This window comes from Aspergillus heteromorphus, assembly GCF_003184545.1.
Source record: "Aspergillus heteromorphus CBS 117.55 chromosome Unknown BO70scaffold_33, whole genome shotgun sequence".
Taxonomy (NCBI): domain Eukaryota; kingdom Fungi; phylum Ascomycota; class Eurotiomycetes; order Eurotiales; family Aspergillaceae; genus Aspergillus; species Aspergillus heteromorphus.
The window spans coordinates 224,879-246,661 of record NW_020290438.1 but is presented as its reverse complement, the minus strand read 5'-3'; the positions used below and the strand labels follow the sequence as shown (position 1 = coordinate 246,661).

Below are 21,783 nucleotides of genomic sequence, written 5' to 3'. Positions count from 1 at the left end.
TGCAAGTAGGGACTCGAAGGCGGGAAAGGCGTCGAATGAATAGAGAGGCTGGTAAGCAGCGGAGGAGGTCCCTGGGCCGTTTCAAGATCAAGGTTGAATGGCGATGGGGGGAACAGACGGAGATGATGAGGAAATTTCGGCGACGGCTTTAGTCCGCCGCCGGGCTTCCTGGTGCCTTAGGGCCTGAGGCATAAGTCGCCCCAGCCAGGCGAGGTGCCTGAAGAGCCTGAATTTCGGGGCCACCCCCCTGCCTGGACCCTGAAGTGCTGAAGAGAACGAACGATACCAAATACGGGTCAGGCGGGCGTATCCATACCAGGGCTGTCACATGTTCCCGAGCGAACAAACGAAAAGCTTCATCGGGTCGTCGCATTCGTCTGCAACCCGCGGCTCTGGGGATTCGCCTGCGATGATCTCTGCTTGGCCCCGTCCCTGACAACTCTCTCCCTCCTTCTCCTGACTCCCTGATCCCCCTCATCCCCCTCATTTATCGTCCCCTCCCTCCCCTCTTCCCCCGGCCCTTTCTGGCCCTCTCTTTCCTTCTTTCTCTCACCGCCCGCAATGACCCTGGATGCATATGACGTCTCTGTTGTTGGATGGCAGCTCTCGGTACGTGCTACAAGCCTACAACAACAAAAGCCTTCTCATTTCCTCATCCATCCCCCCAAGACCCCAAACACCCCCAACTCCCTCTTTGTTGTCCCCAAACCCTCGTCCACGGGGCTGGCGGTCCTCATCTAGCTCCTCCCCCCCCCGAATACTAATGTCGCGACAGAAGATATTCCGTGGATAGATTCCATGGCCCCGTCATCATCTCAGCAGGACCAGGCTGACTCTCAGCCTCCCACGGTCGCTGCTTTCTCCCCCACCACCATCTCAGGCTCGTCCGTGACGTCCAGACAGCGTTCCAGCATCATCGTGCACCGCAAATCCCCTCTTCTGGTGGCCACCCCCCCACAGATCACGCGGGCCTTGGCCTACTCGCATCCATTTATCCTGCCGCTGAACAAACTCGTGGGACTGCTCACGTGGACCACCGAAGACGGATGGCAAAGCTTCCTCCTTGTGGCTGGGTTCTGGACGTTGGTTCTGTACCTCGATGTGATCGTCTTGTGGGCCGGGCCGCTCCTGGTGGTGACCGGGCTCATCTTGGGGATGTACTGGAGACGCTACTCTCCGTTGTCGTCAAGGGCTCTTCTGGGTGACAAGCCAGGCCATCAGAGGGCGGCGGCCGACATCTTCCCGCATCATCATGAAACTTTAGACGAGATCGTGGAGACCCTGAGGACGTTCACCACTCGATGCAACATTCTTCTGGAACCACTAGTCGAACTCACCGACTTCTTGTCTACGCAGCGGACGGCGACTTCAGCGACCACCCGGCCGGCCCTGACCACCCTGTTCTTCCGGATCCTCTTTGTGACCCCCATCTGGATCGCTTTGACTCTCCCGCCCCTGTATCTGATCACAACTCGTCGAGTCGTCATGATCCTGGGCACCATCGTTCTCACATATCACTCCCGACCGGCGAGGGTGTTCCGCGTTATCCTCTGGCGATCATTGACCATCCGCTGGATATGCTCTATGATTACGGGGCTATCATTCTCTGGAGACGTCGACAAGACCCAACCATACCTGATGCAAAGCCATGGCCATGCCGTGAACATTGCAGCCAGGCGGCGGGGAGACTCCTCCGGCGTCCGGTTCACCTTCGTCATCTATGAGAATCAACGTCGTTGGCTGGGGCTTGGTTGGACATATTCCCTGTTCCCGTCCGAGCGTACGGCGTGGACAGATGAACATCTCAACGCCGTCCCGTCCAAGGACGATTTCGATCTCCCCGGGGTGGAAAATGGGAATGCCGAGTGGCGTTGGGTTGAAGGGAGTGACTGGCATATTGACGGCGCCGATGAAAACAAGGGGAAAGCAGACTCCAAGGCGGATGGTGGAGGATGGGTCTACTACGACAACAAGGTAGGAGGGAACCCCCGAAGTGCTATCAGCTACAGGTTTCACTAACTACCAGGAAACAGTGGAACGATGGTCGTCGCGGCCACGATGGTTGGGATCGCTACACCCGTCGCCGGAAGTGGTGCCGTGACGCCGAACTGATTGAGATCACACCGGCCGAGGAGAAGGCAGAGAAGACATCGGCGGAGACCAAATCCGGCTTATCCCAGTCCTTGGAACAAGAGAAAGCATCCGGCACTCAGGACACTCCAACGGCCGAGGCCGATGCGGAGAGTCTTTCCCCGTCCACCTCATCCAAGACCCGCAGACGGCGTTGGTTTGGGAGTACGAAGAGTGTAAGCGACAAAGCCAGCAGCATCTCCTCTGCTCCACCAGCGTCCACGAATAACTCCTCCGTAGATCTCGGAAGAATGAAACCCGGCACCATCACCCCCAGCCACACCCCCTCTGGAAAGCCCGCCTCCAAGCCGATCACCATCCCGCCCGCCCGAAGGCTGTCGAATTACTCGGGCAGTGCCAGCCACAGCAGTAGTCTGGGTGGTCGTGACGGGAGTCTCCGCGAGAAGGAGACGGCCAAGACACAGGACCAGTTGGACCGCTGGGGCACTCGGGCGACGGGGGGTACGGAAAGAGCAGAGCGAGAAATGGGGCTAGGCGATGAGGTTAATATGGGGCTGAGTTGATTCCGTTGTGCTTGTACAAGTGGCGTCCGGCATGGTTATCGAAATTCGAACGGGCTTGCATTGATATCACTCGTGTGGGTCTGTCTTTGGGTTCTTCCTCGCATGCATCTTTTAATGTTTTCTCGGCGGTTACGCTCTAACGAAACGAAGATACCCTCAGGTTTGAGCCGTCCAGAAAGCGAGATTTAGTTTTAGGTTATTCATAATATGATATTCAATTTTTTTTTTCGGTTACGAAAGAGTTCACCGCCATATGCTGTCTGTGTCCGGCCTTGTCGGGTAATATTAGGTCTGGGATGTCACGACTATACAGATCAGCTCGAAAGAGGCAATTCCACTCTATGTGTATCATGCCGAAACCCCACTGATAATATTCACGCAAGGATCAAATCCCATTGTAATTGATCCAACATATCCAGCCAATGCACGCCCCCTCCCTTCCACAGGATCCGCAACAGCTCCTTAGCTCGTCGCACATTACCTATCCCGAAGTTCACTTCCAGTTTACTCAGGGACGATATAAGCAGATCTCTATCGTCCGCATCCTTGCTCTCGCATCCGGCAATGAAAAGCGGGAAGGTAAGGGCCGAGTACTCGCAGTGTGCGTCGAGGGGACACATCCTAACCTTGTCCAGAAGCCGGCGCAACGCATCTGATCTGGGAAGGGAGATGCATGCGGCCCATGACGAGAGCAGGGGGATCAGGGTGGCCTGGCTCATTTTCTCCAGGGTGGAATGCAGGTAGATGTATGCGGCATCGCGGAAGCAATCTGCTACCATGCGGAGGCGGGAAAGGTTTGCCTGGGTGATGCCTTTGGGGGTTATGTATTGGGTGTTTGAGTGGGTCCAGGTACGGAGGGATGTGTCTCTGTTCTTTGGTCAGTTGCAAGGGGTCTGTTTCTCTGGTCTATGTTGGAAGAATGGCGCTCACATGGCGTGTATTTCTGACCCCAGGGCAACGGCGTCGTGAGGGATGTGGGGTAGATCTGCTATCCGCGCGCAGATCTTGATGAGATCCTCTGCGTAGCCGATGTAGATATCCAGCTTGGTGATTCTCATACCCCCCATGTCCAGCATGGTGGAGTTGAGGTGCTTGCGGTTGCTGATTCGGGCCACATTGTAGGCGTAGATGTAGCTGAGACAATTTAGCTATTTCTTCTAATATAAGACGTTTTATTGACCATACAAGCCTAAGAGAAACTCTCTTGTGTCTTCGTTCAAAGACTCAAGTCCTCCGCGTGCAACGATCAGTTTCTGTAGGGCATTCAAGTGTACCGTCCATTGTTTGACGCTCCCACGGACGATCTCGTACTTGCAAAGGAGAGCTACTGCTATAATAGCCTCGTCGGAAGAGTTCACGGCCGCGTATTTGGAGAGGGTAGACTGCAGCCCGCTCAGGGTTCGGATGTAGTAGTCCGTAGCGGCGGTTTGCGCTTCCAGCTTATCTCGAGAGCGATTGGCGAAATGTGTGGCAGACAATGCGCACAAGGCCTTCAAAATGAGGGGGGATGATAGGGCTCGAGGTATGATCAGTGATCGTAAGGGGTTATCGTCGCTTTCGAGATTCGCCAGCAGCTTGGAGCCCAGTTCGGTGTGATACTGGAGATAGTGCGTTTCGCGGTGTGAAAGATGGCCCAGGGGCCGACTCGGCACGGACGTGACCAGAATGAGGGCCATATTGTCGGATGCATTATCCTCATTCTCGCTATCTTCGATATGGATATGGGGTGAATAGGCACCGACAGTGTCGTACTCCGACGGGGTTGTCGGCGCCGTTGAGAGGCTGCTCGAGAGGGGTGAGCTCGGCGGAGAAGACCATTTTTCTGCTATCGACTGAGGGGAGTCACTCGATGGACAAGATGATGTGCTGAGTTTGCGCCGCTTCGGGGATCTGGCTTGACTGAAGACTTGTGCGGCCGGGTTCAGGGGCGCTGCCCACATGGAGCCGTAGCCCTCGCATTGCAACCCCAGCCGGATACAGCTCTGACAGCTAGTGCAACGACGTATCAGCAACCGATTACTATCTCTTGGACCATCGATATATACCCTGGCTTGGCTTCATCGCACCTCTTCCGACGACGTTTGCAGGTCAGACAGCCTGAGCGAGTCCACTTGGCGCCCTCTCTCCTGCATCTCTTCTTTGGAGGCTGAGGGTAGATCTGAGGCATGGCGAGTGTTGTGCCGAATTGGGCCATTGCTTTAGAGCGGGACCGGGCGCTTTAGCAATGGTTGTCCAGGGTGAGTGTTCAGTTCTAGCCAGAGTCTACTATGGTGACTGATGTTCGGACCAATTGGTGCCTGCCATGTGGGATGGATAGTATATATTTCTGGAATGGGCCCGCAGCCCATGATGTCAGAGGAGGGGATTCTGGGGAAGGGCCACCGGCAATCGGGTTCATGCTCCCTGAAGGAAAAGATCCGACTCACCGTTGGGCCTCACCAGGATCGCAGAACACCGATACCTTGCGTGGATTAGCCAGAGAAGAGATGGCGGAGGGCAATTGCTGTTGACCGGTTGGCATCCAAAAACCCCGGGGAAAGCCCGCTAGGCCCAAAAGAGGAGGAGATACGCGCTCTGATCGGGAGGATCGGACATCGGAGAGTATCGGTAATTGTCCTTCTGCGTACTCCGTAGCAGCAGTAGCAATAGTGAAAATAGCGGTAATAGTAGTAGGAGCAGTAGGAGTAGCAGTGCACAATGATAATGACCAAAAGATGGGCTATCGGGCTATCAGCCCCGATAGAGAGATAACTCGCGTTCCTCGGGTCCCGAGCACACCAACAATAGTTAGTTAGTTAGTACTTACTTTAGTAGTAATGAATGCATCGGATGCAGCAGCCATGGCCAATCAGACTGGATCGTTATCAGTGTTTACAGTGTTTGCACTGCTTACCCGAAATGGCAGGCCCCCCCACCGACCCCCGTCTGGGCCCGCCCTTTCCCAATCGGGCATGTCCAGCCAGGGCGTGGGGAATCTCGGGAATAGACTCACTTTATCGCCCGGACTTTCTCAACCAACTTCCCTTTTGAATGCTGGGAGACGCGCCTGCACGCCTGTCACCCTCCGCGGACGCCGCCTGCCGACAATCGCAATGGACTACTTAAGTTCCGACCATCCCCCCCCGGCACAAGCTGATCTTGATTCCTCTCATCCTTCTTCCTGATATGCTCTGAGTATCCCCGGGTTTGCGACCAACCGTCTCTTATCGTTCCCCCCCCCGTTGCCCATTGCCAGAATGTCTCTTGCAGCTCAAGGGCCCGCGTTGGCCACCTCGGTCAGCGCCCACCCCTTTGATCCCGTCCGACCCCACGAGATCCGTCTGGCTGCCCGCATCCTGGAGGCTGCCTTCCCCGGTGTCAAGCTTCGATACAATCGCATTGATATCCACGAACCCATCAAGAAGGATGTCATTCCCTACATCGAGGCGGAGAGGTTGCGGAAACCCCTCCCTCCTAAGCCTGCCCGCCTGCTGTACTCCTACTTCCACCGCCTCGATACCGGTGCCTGCTGCAAGGCCGTGATCAACGTGGACGCCACATCCATCATCTACGTCAAGACATTGCCCGCAGGCGTCCAGGTGTGTAACCCCCGAATCGAACATCCCTGGAAATACTTTATCTGACACTACTCTTCCACCCATAGCCTCCGGTAGATATTGATGAGTTGATCGTGATCGAAGACATTTGCATGAAGCACCCTGCGGTCCTGGCGGAAATCGAGAAACTGAAGTTACCACCGGGCATGACCGTTTGCAATGACCCATGGATGTACGGCACCGATGACCGGAATGAGACGAGACGCATGTTCCAATGCTTCATGTATATGGTGGAAGTGGACCACCCGGAAAACAACCATTACTCCCTACCATGCAAGTTCTCACCGGTCTTCGACGCCTTTACACTGGAGTTGATTCGTATGGATTATTTGCCCGGTGGCTCGGATGCTCAGACCGAGGAGACTCAACCCTGGAAGCCGGTCAAGGCCGTTCAGTATGCCCATGACTTGCAGGATGGGCCCCTTCGCACAGACCTCAAGCCATACATTGCCCAGCAACCGGAGGGTCCCTCCTTCTCTGTGGATGGTAACTTTGTCTACTGGCAGAATTGGCGGTTCAGGGTGGGCTTCAACAACCGCGAGGGCATGGTCCTTTACAATATCACATACGACCACCGCAGCGTCTTCTACCGCCTGGCTGTCTCTGAGATGACAGTCCCTTACGGAGGTGAGCCAGACCCAAATACCTAGCTTGATCCCCGCTAACACAACCTGCGAAGACCCCCGCGCCCCGTACCATCGCAAGCAGGCTTTTGATGTTGGTGATGTCGGTTTTGGTCTCAATGCCAACCAGCTGACCCTCGGATGCGATTGCCTGGGTCACATCAAGTACTTTGACGGCTACCGGTCTGATTGCAAGGGAAACCCGGTTCTTCTCAAGAACATCATTTGCATGCACGAGCAGGATAATGGTATTCAGCACAAGCACACCAACTACCGATCTGGCGCAGCTACTGTGGTGCGCAACCGCCAGCTGGTTCTTCAGATGATCTGCACCGTTGCCAACTATGAGTATATCTTCAACTACATCTTTGACCAGGCGGGCAACATCGAACTTGAAGTCCGCGCTACTGGAATCCTGTCGACCGTGCCTTTTGATAACGAGAATGGCGAGACTGTCTCATGGGGTACCAACGTGGGCCCTGGTGTCATGGCTCCGTTCCATCAACACATGTTCTCCCTTCGGATCGATCCGGCCCTTGATGGGTTCAAAAACACAGTTTACTACGAGGAAAGCGTTCCTCTCCCGGAGGACGAGAACAACCCCTACCTGGTGGGCTACACCACGGAGCAAACCGTGGTTGACAGGTCCGGCTCCTCCAACCTGGATATCAGCCGCAACCGGGTCTTCAAGATCCGCAACGACGATGTCATCAACCCCATCACATACAAGCCCATCGCTTACAAACTCCACGCGGCACCTAGCCAGATGCTCTTGCAGAGCAACAAGGCCATTGGCTACGGCCGGGCTGAGTTTGCTAGCAAACCCATCTGGGTGACCAAGTACCAGGACGATGAGCTGTACGCGGCTGGCGAGTTCACCAACCAGAGCAGCCGCGCCGTCGGTGTCGAGACCTGGGCTAAGAGGAACGATCACACCGAGAACGAGGATGTGGTTCTCTGGCACTGTAAGTCTTTCTTTATGCTACTGTCCCCGACGCATACGACCACAGCTAACATATTTCCTCCCAGCGTTCGGACTTACCCACAACCCTCGTGTCGAGGACTTCCCTGTGATGCCCATGGAGCGTATCAGCGTCATGCTCCGTCCCGATGGGTTCTTCACTCGCAACCCTGCGCTGGATGTGCCACAGTCCTCCCAGGCCTTCAACAAATCCACCCTGCACCCAGAACCTGCTGCTGCCGCCGTGGCCTCGTGCTGCGCCGGTTCTGGAGCTAACAAGGCCAAGCTTTACAAGCGCGTGGACTAGAGCGGAACCGAGTCATTGTTTGTTCACGGTGGTCATTTTGGGAAAAGGGCACCTGTACGATTTATGAAAGCACGTGCTGGCGTTACGAGGACATGCATGTATATACCATTATTTCCATAGAGAATTCAATTCAGTATTCCAAAGTTGATTGATGCCCGTCAACTTGCCTACACCTACCCGGCCACTAGTCTACCTGTCGACTTGTTTACGGCGACTTCCCTGCCTCTACCGGCTTCCCCCTACTACCCACCACCTACCCACTGTTCACTTACCCACTCACTCACTAGAAAGAAAGAGCAAAATCAAAATCAAACTCAAAATAACAATCAATCCATAACCCCGCATCACATTGTCTATCTCATTCATTATTACACGTCAATTCTGATCTGATATGAATTACAAATTCCCTGTTTTTCCCATGAAACAAAGAGAGAACAAGTATATAAAAATCAGAATCATTGTACATAACTAGTTCTTTTCATTCCGATTCCGATTCCCATTCCCATTGAAAAGTTAAAAAAAAAAAAAGAAAAAGAAAAAGGAAAAGGAAAATAAAACAAACTTCCTTCGTTTCAAATCATACCTGTGAGAGATTGAATGAGGATATTGGTGGAGTGAGTCCGTCATATCTCATATTCTCTTGCTCTTTTCTTTCATTTGTTTTTTCTTTTTTTTCTTTTTCGGGCCCATTTCTGGATTCCGATGGTTTGGGATAAATAATAACCTTGGGTGGTTGATGGTACAGAGGATTGAGCGGGCTTTCATGTCTAGATGGACAGACACCTGCTAGGTCCCGTGGCATCGATACCGGAGGCTATATTTAAGCCTTGGTGGGAACAAAAGCGCTGGGGACAACGCCCTGACCGGCGTGGTCGATGGCGGCCTGGCGGGCACCGGCGAGACCGAACTGGTTGTGGATACCGTCGGCACGGTGGGTGGAGTTGATGTTCTTGACGAGGGTAATCTGCCAGCAGGTAGCACCACCCTGGCGGGAGGTGATGGTGGAGTAGGAAAGGAAGTATTCCCAGATCTGGAGGGAACATGTGTATTAGTAATGGGGTGATGCGTGTTCCAAGGGGAAGAGGGCACTCACTCTGAACCATCTCTTGCCGTACTTGGCCTCGACCTTCTCGCGGTTGCCCATCCAGTTCCGGTACCAGCGCCAGAGAGTAGCGGAGTAGTGGACACCGACGGTGTCAACGCTCTTGATCTCGAACCCGGCGCCCTCCAGCTTGTCGACGACAAAGCCCAGGGGAGTGCTCGCGTCAGCACCAGGGAAGATGTACTTGTTCATGAAAAGACCCCAGATGAGATCCTCGTACTGCCAAGACTTGCGGAGACCAGCGATCTGCAGGAAGAAGACACCGTCGTCATCCAGCATGTCGTAAACCTGAGAGAGGAAGGTGCCGAAGTGACGAACACCGACGTGCTCGGCCATTTCGAGACAGGTGATCTTCTTGTAGCCGCCAGAGACCCGGGGAGCGTCACGGTAGTCGAGGCACAGGATACGACTTTGGGAGTCTTCGACACCAGCGTTGCGGAGACCCTTGTTACCCCAGGCAGTCTGGTTGCGACCCAGCGTGATACCAGTAACCTGAGCACCGTAGTGAACCGAAGCGTACTTGGCCAGGGTACCCCAGCCGCAACCCAGATCGAGAACCGTGTCACCGGGCTTGACGCCGATCTTTTCGCAGACCACAGCCAGCTTGTTGTCCTGAAGCTCCTCGAGAGTCTCGTCCTTGTTGGGGTCGCTGATGATACCGGAAGTGTAGATCATACGGGGGCCCAAGAACCAAGCGTAGAAGTCGTCACCGCGGTCGTAGTGGTCACGCACCTGCTCCTCGTCTGGCGGGACACAAAGATTAGCGAACGCTCCGGTCAATTGCAAACAGGAAACAAGGTACTTACCCTGGGAACGGGTGTGCATCAGCATCTCGGGAATGAAGCCGAAGAGGAAGTGCTTGTAGAGACCCCAGGTGAAGCGGAAGTTGGCCCAGTCGTGGCGGAACTCGAGAGCCTCGAGAGCGTCACACTTGAAGTCGACCTCGCCGTTGAAGTACTTCTCGTAGAAGACCTCCATGGGGATCTTGCTCTTTCCGCGGTAGGCGGTGCGGTCGTGCTCGCTGTGGAAGTTCAGGTAGTACTCGACGGGGCGACCAGCATACTTGGCCTTTTCAGTCTTGCGGGGCGAGATGGACGAGGCGACGGACCAGAAGGCCATCAGGATGGGGATTGTGGTGAAGACAGCGAGGAAGATGGTGGTGTAGAAACCACCACCGACCTGGCGCGCGAGGTACCATGGGACCAGGAAGAGGAGGGCGAAGAGCAGGGTGTTGGAGAAGCTGTCACTGCCCTGGGAGTCCGCAGGGACGGGGGCATTCTTAATGGCCGGGTACTGGGATCAGGAACCATCAGGGCATCTGTTAGCTTCTCTATTCGTTCTCAATGCTGACCGTGGCATGGAATTGAGCTTGGGAGAGGCTGTGGGAAGCTCTCCCCGAAGGCTGCCCTGGATTGGACTCACCGAGGTAGTCCGCACACCGCAGTCGTCCGCGGGAGTGGTGCAAGCGGCGGGAGGAGTTTCGATGAACTCGAAGTCCTCGGGGGACTCGGGGTGGATGTTCGTCATGACAGAGAAGACGAATTGAGGAGGGAGGGGGGAGGGGGGAGGGGGGGAGGGGAGGTGGAAGAGGAAGAAGAAGAAGAAGAAGAGAAGGAGGGAGAGGGAGAAGAAGAAAAGAGGGAATTAATTGATGGAGGCGGGAGCGAGAGCGAGCCAGAGCGGGAGTGGATTGCTTAGTACTTCCTACTATGGCTCGCGGAGCTGATCAACAACCGCCAGGGTTCACGCCAGCAACTACGTACACAGTAGATAAAGTAGATACCCTGCTGTCTACACGTTTCTCGTCACGTCCGGTTCTCACTGTCTCCCTGCCCCATCGAGGTATCTACGAGAGAGGGTAGTTATAGGGTATAGACCAGGACTCTACAAGAGTTATCCGCTCAATTCCCGGGTTTGAGCAGGGGGGCTAGTGTTGATAAGTTATGTACTTGTTTACTCCCAGCTCGGGGATGCGGCCAACCAGAACCGTAGCAATAATTGGTTGGGTCGAGCGGGACAAGCGGTGAGCGATCGTTCTGGACTGGATTCTGGCTCCCTCCAGACTCGGCAAGGGGAGGAGATGCAGGCTGCAGCTGGCAGTAGGTACACAGTTGCAGCTTGCAGTTGCAGTAGTCCCATCCATGGAAGAAGGAGTGACGGAATGATGGAACATGGAACAGGAACTGGACCTGAACCTGGTGGAAAGATGAAACGCAGGCAGCTGGAAGTTTGGTTGAGGGTGCGTGGCCCCATCTGCTTGGTCCGCCGCGGGTGGGCGACCCATTCTTGGCCGGTAAACCGACTGCTGTTTATAGAACTTCCCCATCTTAAAAAAAACACAAAACACCTCAATAATATCAAACGCGTCCATTCGGCTTCTGCCCATTATTCATACGGCGGTTAAATCCAATGCGCAAAGGATGCTCCCCCACCACCCCAGAACTCTCCCCGCCTGGGTTCGGGAAAGCATCACGGTCGGAACATAGTACTCCTTCTCGTAACAGATAATGTAACATAGACAACGCCCCATTCAAGTCCTGTGCTCCCGTCCTGGCTATGAGGAGATAAAACAAGCATTCGAGGAAAGATGCAACAAAAAAAAAAAAAAAAGAAGAAGAAGAAGAAGAAGAAGAAACCAGCCATCACAAACACCACCCAACTATCCATGCCATGGACCCGATCCGTGGGAAACCAGATTGTACGCCGGGATGTAAAACTTGCATTCACGTGGGCTCTTTTCACACATCACTCATCATCACTCATCACAAGGTCAATTGGAAGTTCTGCGCTTCCTCGTCTTCCCCGAACGTAGGTAGTGCCTCCTCGACGGCGGATGCCAGCGGTGGAGTCCCGTAGGGCTGCAGATACGTCTCGGGTGAGAGGATCCCCAGCTCCTGCTTCACCGGACTAGCCGGCGGTCCATGGAGCTTCGATGACACCTCTCTGCCCCGGCTGTATCCTACCGTCGTCCTCGAGTTGGCGGTGGCGGCCGTGTGGCGCATGCTCGACGGGTTGGTCGGAGGTCGCGGCTTCTTGGACGGGAACAGGGTCGAAGTCACCCGGGGCTTGGGCACGGCGGACCGAGTCCGTGGAGCGGAGCGCTGCGTCCCGGAAAGCGCGGCGGCGGCATCACGGGCGCGAAGCGTCGAAACATCGCTGGTGCTTTTCGCCTGGCTAGTCGCGGCCGCCCTCATCCGCCGGGTTTCCATCCGATGCCTCGTCGCATGTCCCGTAGGCGGTTCGCTGCATGGGACGGCCTCATCCATCTCCTCAAAGCCGATGTCCTCCACTTGCTTCAGAATGAGCTCGTCAATCATCTTGTCGCACGCGGCCGAGTCGGCCTGGAACTTGCGCTCTCTCTTGGTGAGGCCATCGGGTCCTATCTCGTTGTCGCCGTACACGCTTTCCAGTCCTCGAGCCAGGTTCTTCGGCTGGAACTGGGGGAAGGTGGTGTCGTACGTGATGTCATCGGGGTAGTCAGGAAGATCTGCAGGTTGTTAGCGGCGGGGGACGTAGGCCGAGGCTGACACCAAGGGAGGAATTGACCTTTTGGCTTGGGCGGCATGTATTCAATGTCGGGAACGTCATCTTTCACCGGTCTGGTCTGTACCTCAGGCCGGCTCTGTTCCACAAAGGGCGAGAATTTCTTGACTCTCTGGGTGGAACCTCTTCTGATGGTTTTCTCCGGCTTCACGGTCCCTCCGGGCGGAGCGGGGGTTTGCAAACCTCTGGCTTTGGCGTTGGTGGTTTTCATGCCCAGGGGAGCTCGGTGACGGGGATCCGCTGCGAAAACACGTTAGTTCCTCGCCATCAACAGGATATATGGCGTCGTGGGCATACCCGACGGCGTGACAAAGGCATCCTTGACGGTCAAGTTGACGCTCTCCTTCTGTTTACCCGCCGCTTTCACGGTCTTCTTTCCAAAGGCCAAGGGGTCATTCTCGTCGTTCAACGGGACCTTGAATGGGGTCTTGGGTGCTCGAGCGCCGGGGGTCTTGGGCTGTAAGTGCCTCGCGCCCTGGTTCAACGGCTTGGACGCGGCAACGGTCTGGTGAGTATGTACCAGGTTCTCCTGGTCGCGGAGAGCCAGCATGGTGGCGGTGATGAGATCTCACGGGGGCATTCACAGCGGAGTCGGAGGGGGGGGAGGGACTGTAATACTGGGAGTCGGCGAGGGGATGTAGCTATCTAGATGAACCCAGCCAGCAGGCACGCAGGCTGTTTGTGTGGCGGTTGCCCGTGGAGACGCAGCGGGCGCCACAGTTCAGGCCGGCTGTCAGCCACCCCCTACCAACCGACCATACCGGAAAGGGGTCGGGCCCAACCACTAGTCGCGGCTGACCGCCAGGCCAGGCAAGAAAGTCAACCTTACCTGACGGGCGGCCGCCTCCTCCTCCACTTCCTTTCCTCTCCCTGAAACCCATTTGTCCTTTCCCTACGCATCCCGCTGTCCTGTCTGGTTTATCGCTGAGCGAAAGCCTTTTTGTCCATCACCCGTCAAACCCCCGACTTCCTTCCCACACCACCTGCCGTCTCGTGCAAATAACCGCCTTTCGTTGCCCACCATGGATAAGATCAAGGAGGTGTGTTCCCCTTCCCTTCCCCTCCCCTCCCCTCCCCCTTCCTTGGTGGCGGGGTAGCTTCCCAGCTGCCTGAAAATGCATATGCAACCACCATTTTGCCTCTGCCTTGCCCTCTCTTCGTCGTGCATCTCCGTCCGACGCCGTCATTACTACCGCAATAAGGAAAATCAAAATAAACCCCCGCGAGTCTCTTACTAACCAGCATGTCGGATGCAGAGAATGAACACCCTCCGCCTCGAGGCCGAGGATGCTCAGGAGAAGGTCGAGGAGCTCAAGGGCAAGGTGAAGACGGTGGAGCAGGAGAACCTGGCCAAGGAGCAGGAGATCACATCCCTCACCCACCGGAACCAGCTCCTTGAGGGTGAGGTCGAGAAACTCGAGGCCGCCCTCAAGGAGGCCAAGGACGCCGCCAACCAGAGCGCCCAGCACGATACTCAGAACGAAGCCCTCCAGAGACGTCTGCAGCTGCTGGAAGAGGAGGCTGAGGAGGCCGACCGGAATCTCCGGGAGACCAACGAGAAGTATGCCCGACCCCACCCCCCCCTTCCAGGCCCCCAAAGCAACAAAGCACGTGCTGACTAGTTGGGTACTTCAGGCTCCGCCAAACCGACGTCAAGGCTGGTCACTACGAACGGAAGGTGCAGGCTCTCGAAGCGTCCCGTGACCAGTGGGAGAGCAAGTACGAGGAGATGGCGAAGAAACACGCCGAGTTGCAGAAGGATCTGCACGACCTCGAGGTCTCCATCAGCAATGTCTAAATACGAGATGGCGAAAGAGTTCCGGACGATGTGGGATCCAGCGTTTCTTCCAAACATACTTTCCCCTTTGCGTTCTCCCCTGCACATCACAGCTTGATTTATTATTTCCTGTCGGCAGGAGACGGATTTAGTAGTATCTTTTCGTCTTGTCATCTAGCTGGCCTTGTCCCTCCCATCAACCGGTCTCTCCGCATGTCCTTGTGACTTTGTTCTCCTTTTTATCTTTAACATATTAGTCTTCGTTGTGAAGGTACATAGAGCATATTTAATGGGAGTGCCCCCTCTGGCTTCTGTATTCTGAGCTGATGGATGGTTCATGTATGTGCTGTGCCGCCGCTGTACAAGACTGAGTGTTCTGGCCGTTCTCACTTCCTTCTCACCCTTCTCACTGTTCTCGTCGAGCCTTTGCCTTCCTGGAATTCGACATGCGTTCTTTCATCCGGGTCTGCCTGCGTTCGTCCTTGCTTTCGTAGCGGAATTTCTTCTTCTTCTTCTTGGGCTTATTATCGGCGTTCTTCTTTTTGCTCTGTGTGGCCGGAGGTTTCGACTTGTCGTCCGCTGCAGGGGCCGGCGCAGGTTGCTCTTTCTCCGCATCAGAGTCATCGCTTGCGTATCGAAGCAGACCTTCTCTCGAGGGATCCATCTCCTCCACCGTCACCGTGGTGTATTTATCTTCGTCTATGTATTCGGCTTCGTAATCGACGGCCGGTGGCTCTTCGAATCCTTCCCACTCCTGATCCTCGTCTCCATCCTCGCTCCCGGACGAGGAATCATCGCTGTCGCGATCTTCCTCCTTCAGCCTCTTGAGTTGTTTGCGGTGCTCTTCTAGCGCATGCTGGAAATCCGCAGCTCGTTCTTCCCGGATCTAGATCGCCATACCGGTTAGTCCAAGTGCCTTTCTTCGTTCGGTGCGGCGATCGCAACATTAGCAGACCTTTTTCCGGTGTTCCCTCTTCATCTCCCGAGCCTTCTCAATAGCCACCTCCTGTGCATGCTTGATTCTTTGTTGCTTCCGCCGGCGAAAGCCTGTGAGGAACTGCTGGCGGTCGGCAGAGTCGAAGTTGATTTCTTCGACCTTCGGGGCCACCTTTCTCCTTTTTGCTTGTGGACCCATTCTTCTCTCTTATCGACAAAGAATAGCGGGTTAGGTCTGGTGATGATAAAATGCGAAATGAGTTTTGGAGGTGGGGGGTTTCTGGTCAAGAATAAGAATTAAAAAAAAAAAAAAAAAAATTCCCAGAAGCCGCATGCCAGAACGTCACGGCCGGGACAGAGTCAAGCTAAGCCGAGCCGGTCAGTCAGTGGGTGGTTCTGGCTCGACCGCCTCCGAGCCGTCGGGCAATCCACCAGCCTGGCTCTAACATCATCATCCATTCCTCCCCCGGGGTTCTCCAGACAGCTGTCCGCCTGTCTCAAAGCTACATCTATTCCACACCACCATGCGTTGGGGACTCTTTTCGCTACTCGCCCTGGGGGCGACCACGGCGACCGCGTACCGTGACACCTCTCCCTTTTTCCTCGCATCGACCTCCGAGTATGTGTGCCTTGAACTTGCTGGATCGCGGAACTGGAGTACATGAGCAAGCTAACCAGCGCGTACAGGATCCCTACTACGCCCGCACGACACAAGTCTGCGACTTCCCTACTAGACGAGCTTTCCTCAGGGCTCAGCAGGTGCCCCTCCGACTACTATGTCATCGCCTCTCAGCCTGGCGTGCACAGCACCGACTTCGCTGCCCGCAAGTCCGCCCCGCGTCTCGGCGCAAAGATGACAGGGAAGGACAGAGCGATCCGGTCCAAGATCGTGGTGAACGAAGTGGTGGGACTGTTGGAAACGAAGCAAGTCCAGGCCCTGCTGGAGAAGCAGTGCGGTGCCGAAACGACCGTGATCGATGGTGCCAGTAGGTGCTCCCATAATGAGGATAGCTATGTGAGGATAGCCTCGATTGACGGAACTGTCTAGCTGGATCTTACTCCCCCGAATTTGGCGCTGAACCGCGTATTATCGTCCTTGACTTCCCTACTCTCCCTCAGGGATCCGAGCGGGCCCATCAGCTTATGGACAACGGTTCGTGCATCATCCGTCTATCGGTTCCCTAGAACTATGCTCATTTGTCCCGCAGATGGCCTCCTCTCTGATATCATTGAGCGCCTCCCGGAACCGAAGAAGTACACCATCCTCTATGTCACCTCGCCTCGTGAGCCCCAGAACTCGACTACCGACGTCTATGAGTCGGAGGGCAACTCCTACCAGGACCCCGTCCACATGGATCTTAAGCGCGACTACTCCGCCCACGACCGCCGGGAAACCCCTGCGCCGAACAAGCCGCTTTTCCAGGAATATCAGTATCTCACCCCAGGTATGTGCGACGAGTCCTGAGATCCCGCAACGCTAGATCGAACTAACCATACACAGGCATCTACATGGGATTCATTGCCACCCTGTTTTTCTTGATCGTCCTCTACATCGGGATCTCGGCTCTAGCCAGCCTGGAGGTTCCGTATGCGGCATTCGAAAAGGACCCGGCCGCCAGCGTGCAAAAGAAGCAGCAGTGATGCGGGATGCGTGATGCGGTGTCGCTTTTTCTTGGGATCTTGTCGCTAGAGACGCTTTCTCAATTCTATATAACCTGCTTGCTTGCTTGCTATGCTATTCGATATTATGAATAGGCTGTACGAGTGCGTGCCATGTGTCATAGGCGTCTGTGTCTCTATCTACAATTAGTGATTTGATAGCGTATTGATGACGATTCCACGAAACTACCAAGTATAGCCATCAAAGCACCCATAAATAGCCATCACGTGAGGGACTGGGGCGCCTCAGGCCGGCAGGGTCCAGTGGCGGGCGGGCAGGCACGGGGCAACCACCGGAAACCACAGGATGAACCCCCCGATCGCAACTTTCCATCCTTCCCCACATCTCCCTCGTTTCTGGGCTGGACTGCTGGTCAAACACGCAGCCACTGCCCGTGCTGGTCCTTCGTTTTGCCGTCTGCCTTTGTTTGACCACTGTTGTCTTCCTCGTCCTCGATTGTTGACCCTGCTGTTTGGGTGGAGACCCGACTGATAGTCCCGCCTGGAGACACCCGCTATTGATGCGATCCATCTACAAACAGACTCCCTCGACCCCGATGCCGTCTTCCTAATACCACTGCGCCTCGCTTGAATATGACCTTGTACTGCTCACGCTAGCTTCTGTTTCTTGCGCGGATTACCACTCGTTCCCCAACCATCTTGTCCGATTCCTTGATCGGGTCTGGCGAGCGTGTGATCTAGACCAGCCATGGTGGTTTTATCTGTGGGCCTCTCCAAGGCCCGTCGCCGGCCTTCATTCACCCTACTCCTATTGTTCATCCTCGTCATTGTTGCCCAAGTCTCGCTCGCTCAGACGACGACAGACGATAGCACCACTGTCGTCACCACTTCCGATTCAACCACTGAGTCCGCGACAACCTCGTCAGACGACAGTACGACCACCTCCGCTGCATCATCATCATCAACTGACTCCTCGGCCACGACAACCACAGATTCCCAGTCCACATCAACGGGCTCGTCTGCATCCTCGACGAACGACATCCCCATCGTCACGGTCCCCCCAACCGCTGATGCCCCGTACATGCAGAAGTCGAAGGTCCCTGAAGGGACCGTGTTTATTGCCGTCGGGGCCGTGCTCGGAGCAATTGGACTGGCGATTCTGGCCTGGCGCGGGATCGTGGCATGGTCTGTGAACCGGTCTGTCCGCCAAGCGGCCCTGATGCGGTCATCGGAGAGCAAAGGCCTGCTTCGTTCCAGGAAGAGGAGGTCACGCTCTAGAAGATCAAGCTCGGGACAACATGGCGTGACGCTGGACAAATTGGGCGACAGCCATCACCACCACCGCCGCCGCCACAGCCACAGCCACAGCAGACACCATCGGTCATCCAAGACGCCCAGCACGAACAGCGCCCTATTCTTCTCGCCCACCGCAGGCATGCAGCACACCAGCAACAAAAGAAGATCGAGCTACCTTCCCGCTGGATACTACAACGCCGGCAACGCCGCGCCTCCCCGCGCCCAGGAGAACCGTTTCTCGGCCCCCGACCTACCGGGCATGGGACCGCAATCGCAAGGCTATACCAAAGCTAGAACGGGCCCTAGTCCCCCTGAGTCGCCGGGTCTGTCTCCAGGCCTAGACCAGGACACGCTCCGTCGCAGCACCAGGAGATCCCACGCCGAAGCCTCTACCAGCACCGTGAACCTCTCCTCTCCTCCGCAGGGAAGAACCCCCAGTGCATACCTAGAAGATCTCTTCGATAGCCATCCGCCCCAGGATAGCCATTGATGCTGACCGTCACCAATGTGATCGATCACATCTCACATCTACGAGAAACGATACTCTTTCTGCTGTTTTGTTTTGTATATCTCTGTCGTCTGTTCCGTGTTCATAGTCACACTACACCCCTTCGATTTCTTGTCATATCTTCCTTCCTATTCACATTTACATGCCATGCCCCTTCAATCGTGCTGTACGTATACTGTCTGTCCCCCTTCACTTCGCGTCTGCAAAATCCTTCTCATCCAGAAATCACACCATAATCCCATTTACTCTATCTACTCTAAATTCCTCCTTCCATTCCTCCGTGCGGCTTTTTTTTTCATGTCATCAATTCCCTTAAAATACTCACATCGGGAAGGAAAGGAAAGGAAAAGAAAGGAAAAGATAATTAAGTACAGAAATGTTGTTACTGGGAGTAATCCATTGATTGATTGATTGATTAATTAATTGGTTAGTATCCTGCTCTATATATGGGGTTATTTAATGATCTGTTCTTCGCTTTTTTTTATCAATCGTGCTCAGTATTCGTTCGTTATTAAGCGTGCGTGTCCATTGTCCACCGTCCATATCCTACCTCGGATGCAAAGACACAGACAGACACAATAAACCATTTTTGCTTATCCAAGAAAGGAAATTTTGGGAAGGATGGAATCTTGAGCAAATAAAAAAGAAAAAAAGAAAAAGGAAGAAAGTAAGAAAAATAGACAGACAAAAAGAAAGAAAGAAAAGAAAGCGAAAAGAGACAAGACAGAGACAAGAAAGAAAAGCAAACGTTTATACTATACTACTGTGTATACGACACAGCCCCAAACACTCCTGCCCATATGATACAGACGCCAAAGACGCAGCAGTGAGTACAAAATGTAAAGAGCCAAGCCCGGCCAAGAAGAAGGCTAACATACGTAATCACAATAACAATGGATGCTGGTTACATTTGGATAACAAATCATTTCAATCTATAGAAACGGCAGAGCCTCGAGAAGGAGAAGAAGAAGACGCGGGAGGCTGCAGGGCTAATCTGCGTCCAATTTGCCGCCGAACTCGCCAAGGAGGATATCGTCCGGGGCCGGACCACGGCTGTTTCTGACTGTGACACCCTCAAGTTAGCGTGGCTCTATAACGTGGTTGTGCACTGGACGACTTACTCCACTCGGTCTCGACGCGGAGAAAAATCCACATCCACCGACGTGCGACCTCGAGGAACATGAGCACAAAGATTCCGAACTCTGTGTCACTTAGCCAGACAAAGCCGAGCACGTATCTCGAGAGCCAGGAGAAGCGAATGGCCAGATCGATGGAAATGGCCATGTAGTATTGCTGATCGGTAAAATACCGATGGCGGCGCAGTCCGTAGGGGTACTCATGACTCTGGCGCGCCGAGGAGAAGAGGGTCAGGTCCCAATCCTTGGTGACGTCCCAGTAGAAGGAATATGCGGAGTTGATGAACGTAAAGATGAACCTGCCGGAACAGAAAACACGGTTAGAACCAATGGTCGGGGGTTTCTGGTCAGAATTGCAGGTGTGACACATACAGAAGCCGCGAGAGACTCATCTCACTGTAACCGTAGAAATCCAGGGGGTTGTAATGCTTCAGCAGGGCCGTAAGGATGATGACGGGGAACGCGGTGGCATATTTCAAGGCGTTGGCCAGGTGCTGGTTGCCCGCTCCCTCTTTCTTGTGACTGGCGCGACGCACACGCAGGTATTCAATCAAACATTGTCGCAGTCGAATTATACTGGGGAAAGCGATGATGATGGGGACGACATAATCGTTCCGACACTTGCGATCCGGTTTGAACGTACTGGTTATATCTGTCGTGAAGAACATGCAGAAGGTGAGAACCAGGTCCGCCAGGACCTTGGCATAGCTTGTGAGAGCATCTGCCAGTAGGATATCCCCGAACTTGCCATCCTGCACTTCTGCCAGTCCGCCGAGGCCGATACGCTTCAGGGTCATGAAAAACCGATATCGGCCGGAGCGCGCGATCCGGTAGAAGGGCAGGATGAGGATGAGAAGGCCTATGAGGAAGTATGACTGCGGGATGAAGTCTAGGGCCTCAACCCGTTGTACGGAGCCATGGGTGACCGGCCAGAAGATCAGGAGCGAGAGGGCGAGGGGGACGGTCAGGATAGTGGCCAGCTGGTAGGTGGAGGCATAGTGAGGCCGTTGGTTGGACGATTGACGCGCTGGGTATCGGATGAGGGCAGGAACGTCCTAGATGAGGACAGTCAGAGAGTGCATCGAGCGAGCGGAGCGCCGTAGGGAGAAAATGAGGGGCATCCACGCACAATGTTCGCTTTGAAGAGGTATTGAAGGTTGGCACCCCAGCCCCAGAAACCTATCGGTAACAAGTCAACGACGAAGGCTCCAGCACACCAGCCGATCATTAGCGGGGAAAAGGCATACCAGCCAGCAGTATTACCGCCACGCGATAGGGGAAGGGGAGGAAGAGACTGAAGGCATCCAATTGAGCATGTTGATCAGGACCCATATTCCATTGAAGAGGCGGGCACCGGGAATTCAGCGCCAGAGGAGAACAAGAGAGGGAGACCCGACAGATGAGTTGGACTCGACGAAAGGGCCAGCACGGGAGATGAGGAGGGGATAGATAGCGATGCGAGGCCCAAGGGAGTGACTCGGGTGAGTTTGGCGACCGCAGAGGCTTTTCAGATCATGACCAGCAAGCAGCAGCCAGACAACGGGGGTGGGAGTGAAGAAGCTCAGGGACGCTTCTGGTTTCAAGTCCGCCCGGCCGCTCCGCGCACTTGCCCCGTTTGCGGCCTAGCGCCACCCCCCTTGGCGCCGCCTTCCAATTTTGGAAACAACCCCCTGCGCCCCACGTGATGTGCCCCACGTGAAACACGTCACGTGAGCGACCAGGGT

At 54.9% G+C, this 21,783-nt stretch overlaps 11 protein-coding genes across 11 annotated transcripts; 5 read left to right on the top strand and 6 right to left on the bottom strand.

Annotated features, from left to right (window-relative positions):
* Positions 1-101: 101 nt before the first annotated feature.
* Positions 102-643, bottom strand: BO70DRAFT_148118 (uncharacterized protein). The gene has a single exon (XM_025538185.1). It carries the CDS (start codon positions 485-487, stop codon positions 149-151), a length of 339 nt encoding a protein of 112 aa, XP_025395590.1. The 5' UTR covers positions 488-643; the 3' UTR covers positions 102-148.
* BO70DRAFT_432514 (PEX28-32 family peroxisomal membrane protein) lies at positions 510-2,884 on the top strand. The gene is made up of 3 exons (XM_025548326.1): positions 510-609; positions 776-1,974; positions 2,034-2,884. The coding sequence occupies exons 1-3, from the start codon at positions 597-599 to the stop codon at positions 2,652-2,654; spliced, it is 1,833 nt and encodes a 610-aa protein (XP_025395589.1). The 5' UTR covers positions 510-596; the 3' UTR covers positions 2,655-2,884.
* Positions 2,885-2,887: 3 nt separating this feature from the next.
* Positions 2,888-5,313, bottom strand: BO70DRAFT_322699 (Zn(II)2Cys6 transcription factor). Its single transcript, XM_025540561.1, has 5 exons — positions 5,081-5,313; positions 4,700-4,980; positions 3,840-4,643; positions 3,585-3,788; positions 2,888-3,521 (listed from the first exon to the last, which is right to left on the bottom strand). The coding sequence occupies exons 2-5, from the start codon at positions 4,846-4,848 to the stop codon at positions 3,029-3,031; spliced, it is 1,650 nt and encodes a 549-aa protein (XP_025395588.1). The 5' UTR covers positions 4,849-4,980; positions 5,081-5,313; the 3' UTR covers positions 2,888-3,028.
* A 380-nt stretch (positions 5,314-5,693) lies between these two features.
* On the top strand, positions 5,694-8,253 carry BO70DRAFT_322696 (amine oxidase). The gene is made up of 4 exons (XM_025540560.1): positions 5,694-6,232; positions 6,298-6,877; positions 6,930-7,838; positions 7,903-8,253. The coding sequence occupies exons 1-4, from the start codon at positions 5,891-5,893 to the stop codon at positions 8,139-8,141; spliced, it is 2,070 nt and encodes a 689-aa protein (XP_025395587.1). The 5' UTR covers positions 5,694-5,890; the 3' UTR covers positions 8,142-8,253.
* Positions 8,254-8,550: 297 nt separating this feature from the next.
* BO70DRAFT_365829 (putative cyclopropane-fatty-acyl-phospholipid synthase) lies at positions 8,551-10,805 on the bottom strand. Its single transcript, XM_025544167.1, has 4 exons — positions 10,666-10,805; positions 10,050-10,536; positions 9,235-9,986; positions 8,551-9,171 (listed from the first exon to the last, which is right to left on the bottom strand). Exons 1-4 carry the CDS (start codon positions 10,768-10,770, stop codon positions 8,962-8,964), a joined length of 1,554 nt encoding a protein of 517 aa, XP_025395586.1. The 5' UTR covers positions 10,771-10,805; the 3' UTR covers positions 8,551-8,961.
* A 1,200-nt stretch (positions 10,806-12,005) lies between these two features.
* Positions 12,006-13,336, bottom strand: BO70DRAFT_432510 (uncharacterized protein; the record flags this gene model as incomplete). Its single annotated transcript, XM_025548325.1, has 3 exons — positions 12,006-12,730; positions 12,790-13,026; positions 13,084-13,336. The coding sequence occupies 3 exons, from the start codon at positions 13,334-13,336 to the stop codon at positions 12,006-12,008; spliced, it is 1,215 nt and encodes a 404-aa protein (XP_025395585.1).
* A 472-nt stretch (positions 13,337-13,808) lies between these two features.
* On the top strand, positions 13,809-14,584 carry BO70DRAFT_400070 (tropomyosin; the record flags this gene model as incomplete). The annotated part of the gene is made up of 3 exons (XM_025546896.1): positions 13,809-13,826; positions 14,043-14,347; positions 14,422-14,584. The coding sequence occupies 3 exons, from the start codon at positions 13,809-13,811 to the stop codon at positions 14,582-14,584; spliced, it is 486 nt and encodes a 161-aa protein (XP_025395584.1).
* Positions 14,585-14,694: 110 nt separating this feature from the next.
* BO70DRAFT_344363 (rRNA-processing protein RRP17) lies at positions 14,695-15,773 on the bottom strand. The gene is made up of 2 exons (XM_025541455.1): positions 15,519-15,773; positions 14,695-15,449 (listed from the first exon to the last, which is right to left on the bottom strand). Exons 1-2 carry the CDS (start codon positions 15,696-15,698, stop codon positions 14,970-14,972), a joined length of 660 nt encoding a protein of 219 aa, XP_025395583.1. The 5' UTR covers positions 15,699-15,773; the 3' UTR covers positions 14,695-14,969.
* Positions 15,774-15,939: 166 nt separating this feature from the next.
* BO70DRAFT_365822 (Ac45/VOA1 transmembrane domain-containing protein) lies at positions 15,940-17,340 on the top strand. The gene is made up of 5 exons (XM_025544166.1): positions 15,940-16,118; positions 16,187-16,485; positions 16,548-16,652; positions 16,708-16,944; positions 17,001-17,340. The coding sequence occupies exons 1-5, from the start codon at positions 16,024-16,026 to the stop codon at positions 17,138-17,140; spliced, it is 876 nt and encodes a 291-aa protein (XP_025395582.1). The 5' UTR covers positions 15,940-16,023; the 3' UTR covers positions 17,141-17,340.
* Positions 17,341-17,396: 56 nt separating this feature from the next.
* On the top strand, positions 17,397-18,988 carry BO70DRAFT_148049 (uncharacterized protein). Its single transcript, XM_025538184.1, has one exon. It carries the CDS (start codon positions 17,868-17,870, stop codon positions 18,903-18,905), a length of 1,038 nt encoding a protein of 345 aa, XP_025395581.1. The 5' UTR covers positions 17,397-17,867; the 3' UTR covers positions 18,906-18,988.
* Positions 18,989-19,912: 924 nt separating this feature from the next.
* On the bottom strand, positions 19,913-21,391 carry BO70DRAFT_355899 (EXS domain-containing protein; the record flags this gene model as incomplete). The annotated part of the gene is made up of 5 exons (XM_025541911.1): positions 19,913-19,986; positions 20,045-20,358; positions 20,432-21,114; positions 21,189-21,238; positions 21,307-21,391. The coding sequence occupies 5 exons, from the start codon at positions 21,389-21,391 to the stop codon at positions 19,913-19,915; spliced, it is 1,206 nt and encodes a 401-aa protein (XP_025395580.1).
* Between the last annotated feature and the right edge of the window lie 392 nt (positions 21,392-21,783).

What these genes read in the sequence shown, in the direction of transcription:
- BO70DRAFT_148118 (XM_025538185.1), bottom strand. Translation starts at nt 487, where the DNA reads ATGAGGGGGATGAGGGGGATCAGGGAGTCAGGAGAAGGAGGGAGAGAG.
- BO70DRAFT_432514 (XM_025548326.1), top strand. An exon ending in GGGTCTACTACGACAACAAG is followed by an intron (nt 1,975 to 2,033) that starts GTAGGAGGGAAC and finishes ACCAGGAAACAG; the next exon opens with TGGAACGATGGTCGTCGCGG.
- BO70DRAFT_322699 (XM_025540561.1), bottom strand. Translation starts at nt 4,848, where the DNA reads ATGGCCCAATTCGGCACAACACTCGCCATGCCTCAGATCTACCCTCAG. An exon ending in AGAGAGTTTCTCTTAGGCTT is followed by an intron (nt 3,789 to 3,839) that starts GTATGGTCAATA and finishes AAATTGTCTCAG; the next exon opens with CTACATCTACGCCTACAATG. An exon ending in GGGTCAGAAATACACGCCAT is followed by an intron (nt 3,522 to 3,584) that starts GTGAGCGCCATT and finishes ACCAAAGAACAG; the next exon opens with AGACACATCCCTCCGTACCT.
- BO70DRAFT_322696 (XM_025540560.1), top strand. Translation starts at nt 5,891, where the DNA reads ATGTCTCTTGCAGCTCAAGGGCCCGCGTTGGCCACCTCGGTCAGCGCC. An exon ending in CATTGCCCGCAGGCGTCCAG is followed by an intron (nt 6,233 to 6,297) that starts GTGTGTAACCCC and finishes TTCCACCCATAG; the next exon opens with CCTCCGGTAGATATTGATGA. An exon ending in GATGACAGTCCCTTACGGAG is followed by an intron (nt 6,878 to 6,929) that starts GTGAGCCAGACC and finishes CAACCTGCGAAG; the next exon opens with ACCCCCGCGCCCCGTACCAT.
- BO70DRAFT_365829 (XM_025544167.1), bottom strand. Translation starts at nt 10,770, where the DNA reads ATGACGAACATCCACCCCGAGTCCCCCGAGGACTTCGAGTTCATCGAA. An exon ending in GCGGTGTGCGGACTACCTCG is followed by an intron (nt 10,537 to 10,665) that starts GTGAGTCCAATC and finishes TCCTGATCCCAG; the next exon opens with TACCCGGCCATTAAGAATGC. An exon ending in ACGGCAAGAGATGGTTCAGA is followed by an intron (nt 9,172 to 9,234) that starts GTGAGTGCCCTC and finishes TGTTCCCTCCAG; the next exon opens with ATCTGGGAATACTTCCTTTC.
- BO70DRAFT_344363 (XM_025541455.1), bottom strand. Translation starts at nt 15,698, where the DNA reads ATGGGTCCACAAGCAAAAAGGAGAAAGGTGGCCCCGAAGGTCGAAGAA. An exon ending in AGAGGGAACACCGGAAAAAG is followed by an intron (nt 15,450 to 15,518) that starts GTCTGCTAATGT and finishes ATGGCGATCTAG; the next exon opens with ATCCGGGAAGAACGAGCTGC.
- BO70DRAFT_365822 (XM_025544166.1), top strand. Translation starts at nt 16,024, where the DNA reads ATGCGTTGGGGACTCTTTTCGCTACTCGCCCTGGGGGCGACCACGGCG. An exon ending in GACCGTGATCGATGGTGCCA is followed by an intron (nt 16,486 to 16,547) that starts GTAGGTGCTCCC and finishes GGAACTGTCTAG; the next exon opens with CTGGATCTTACTCCCCCGAA. An exon ending in CCATCAGCTTATGGACAACG is followed by an intron (nt 16,653 to 16,707) that starts GTTCGTGCATCA and finishes TTTGTCCCGCAG; the next exon opens with ATGGCCTCCTCTCTGATATC.
- BO70DRAFT_148049 (XM_025538184.1), top strand. Translation starts at nt 17,868, where the DNA reads ATGGTGGTTTTATCTGTGGGCCTCTCCAAGGCCCGTCGCCGGCCTTCA.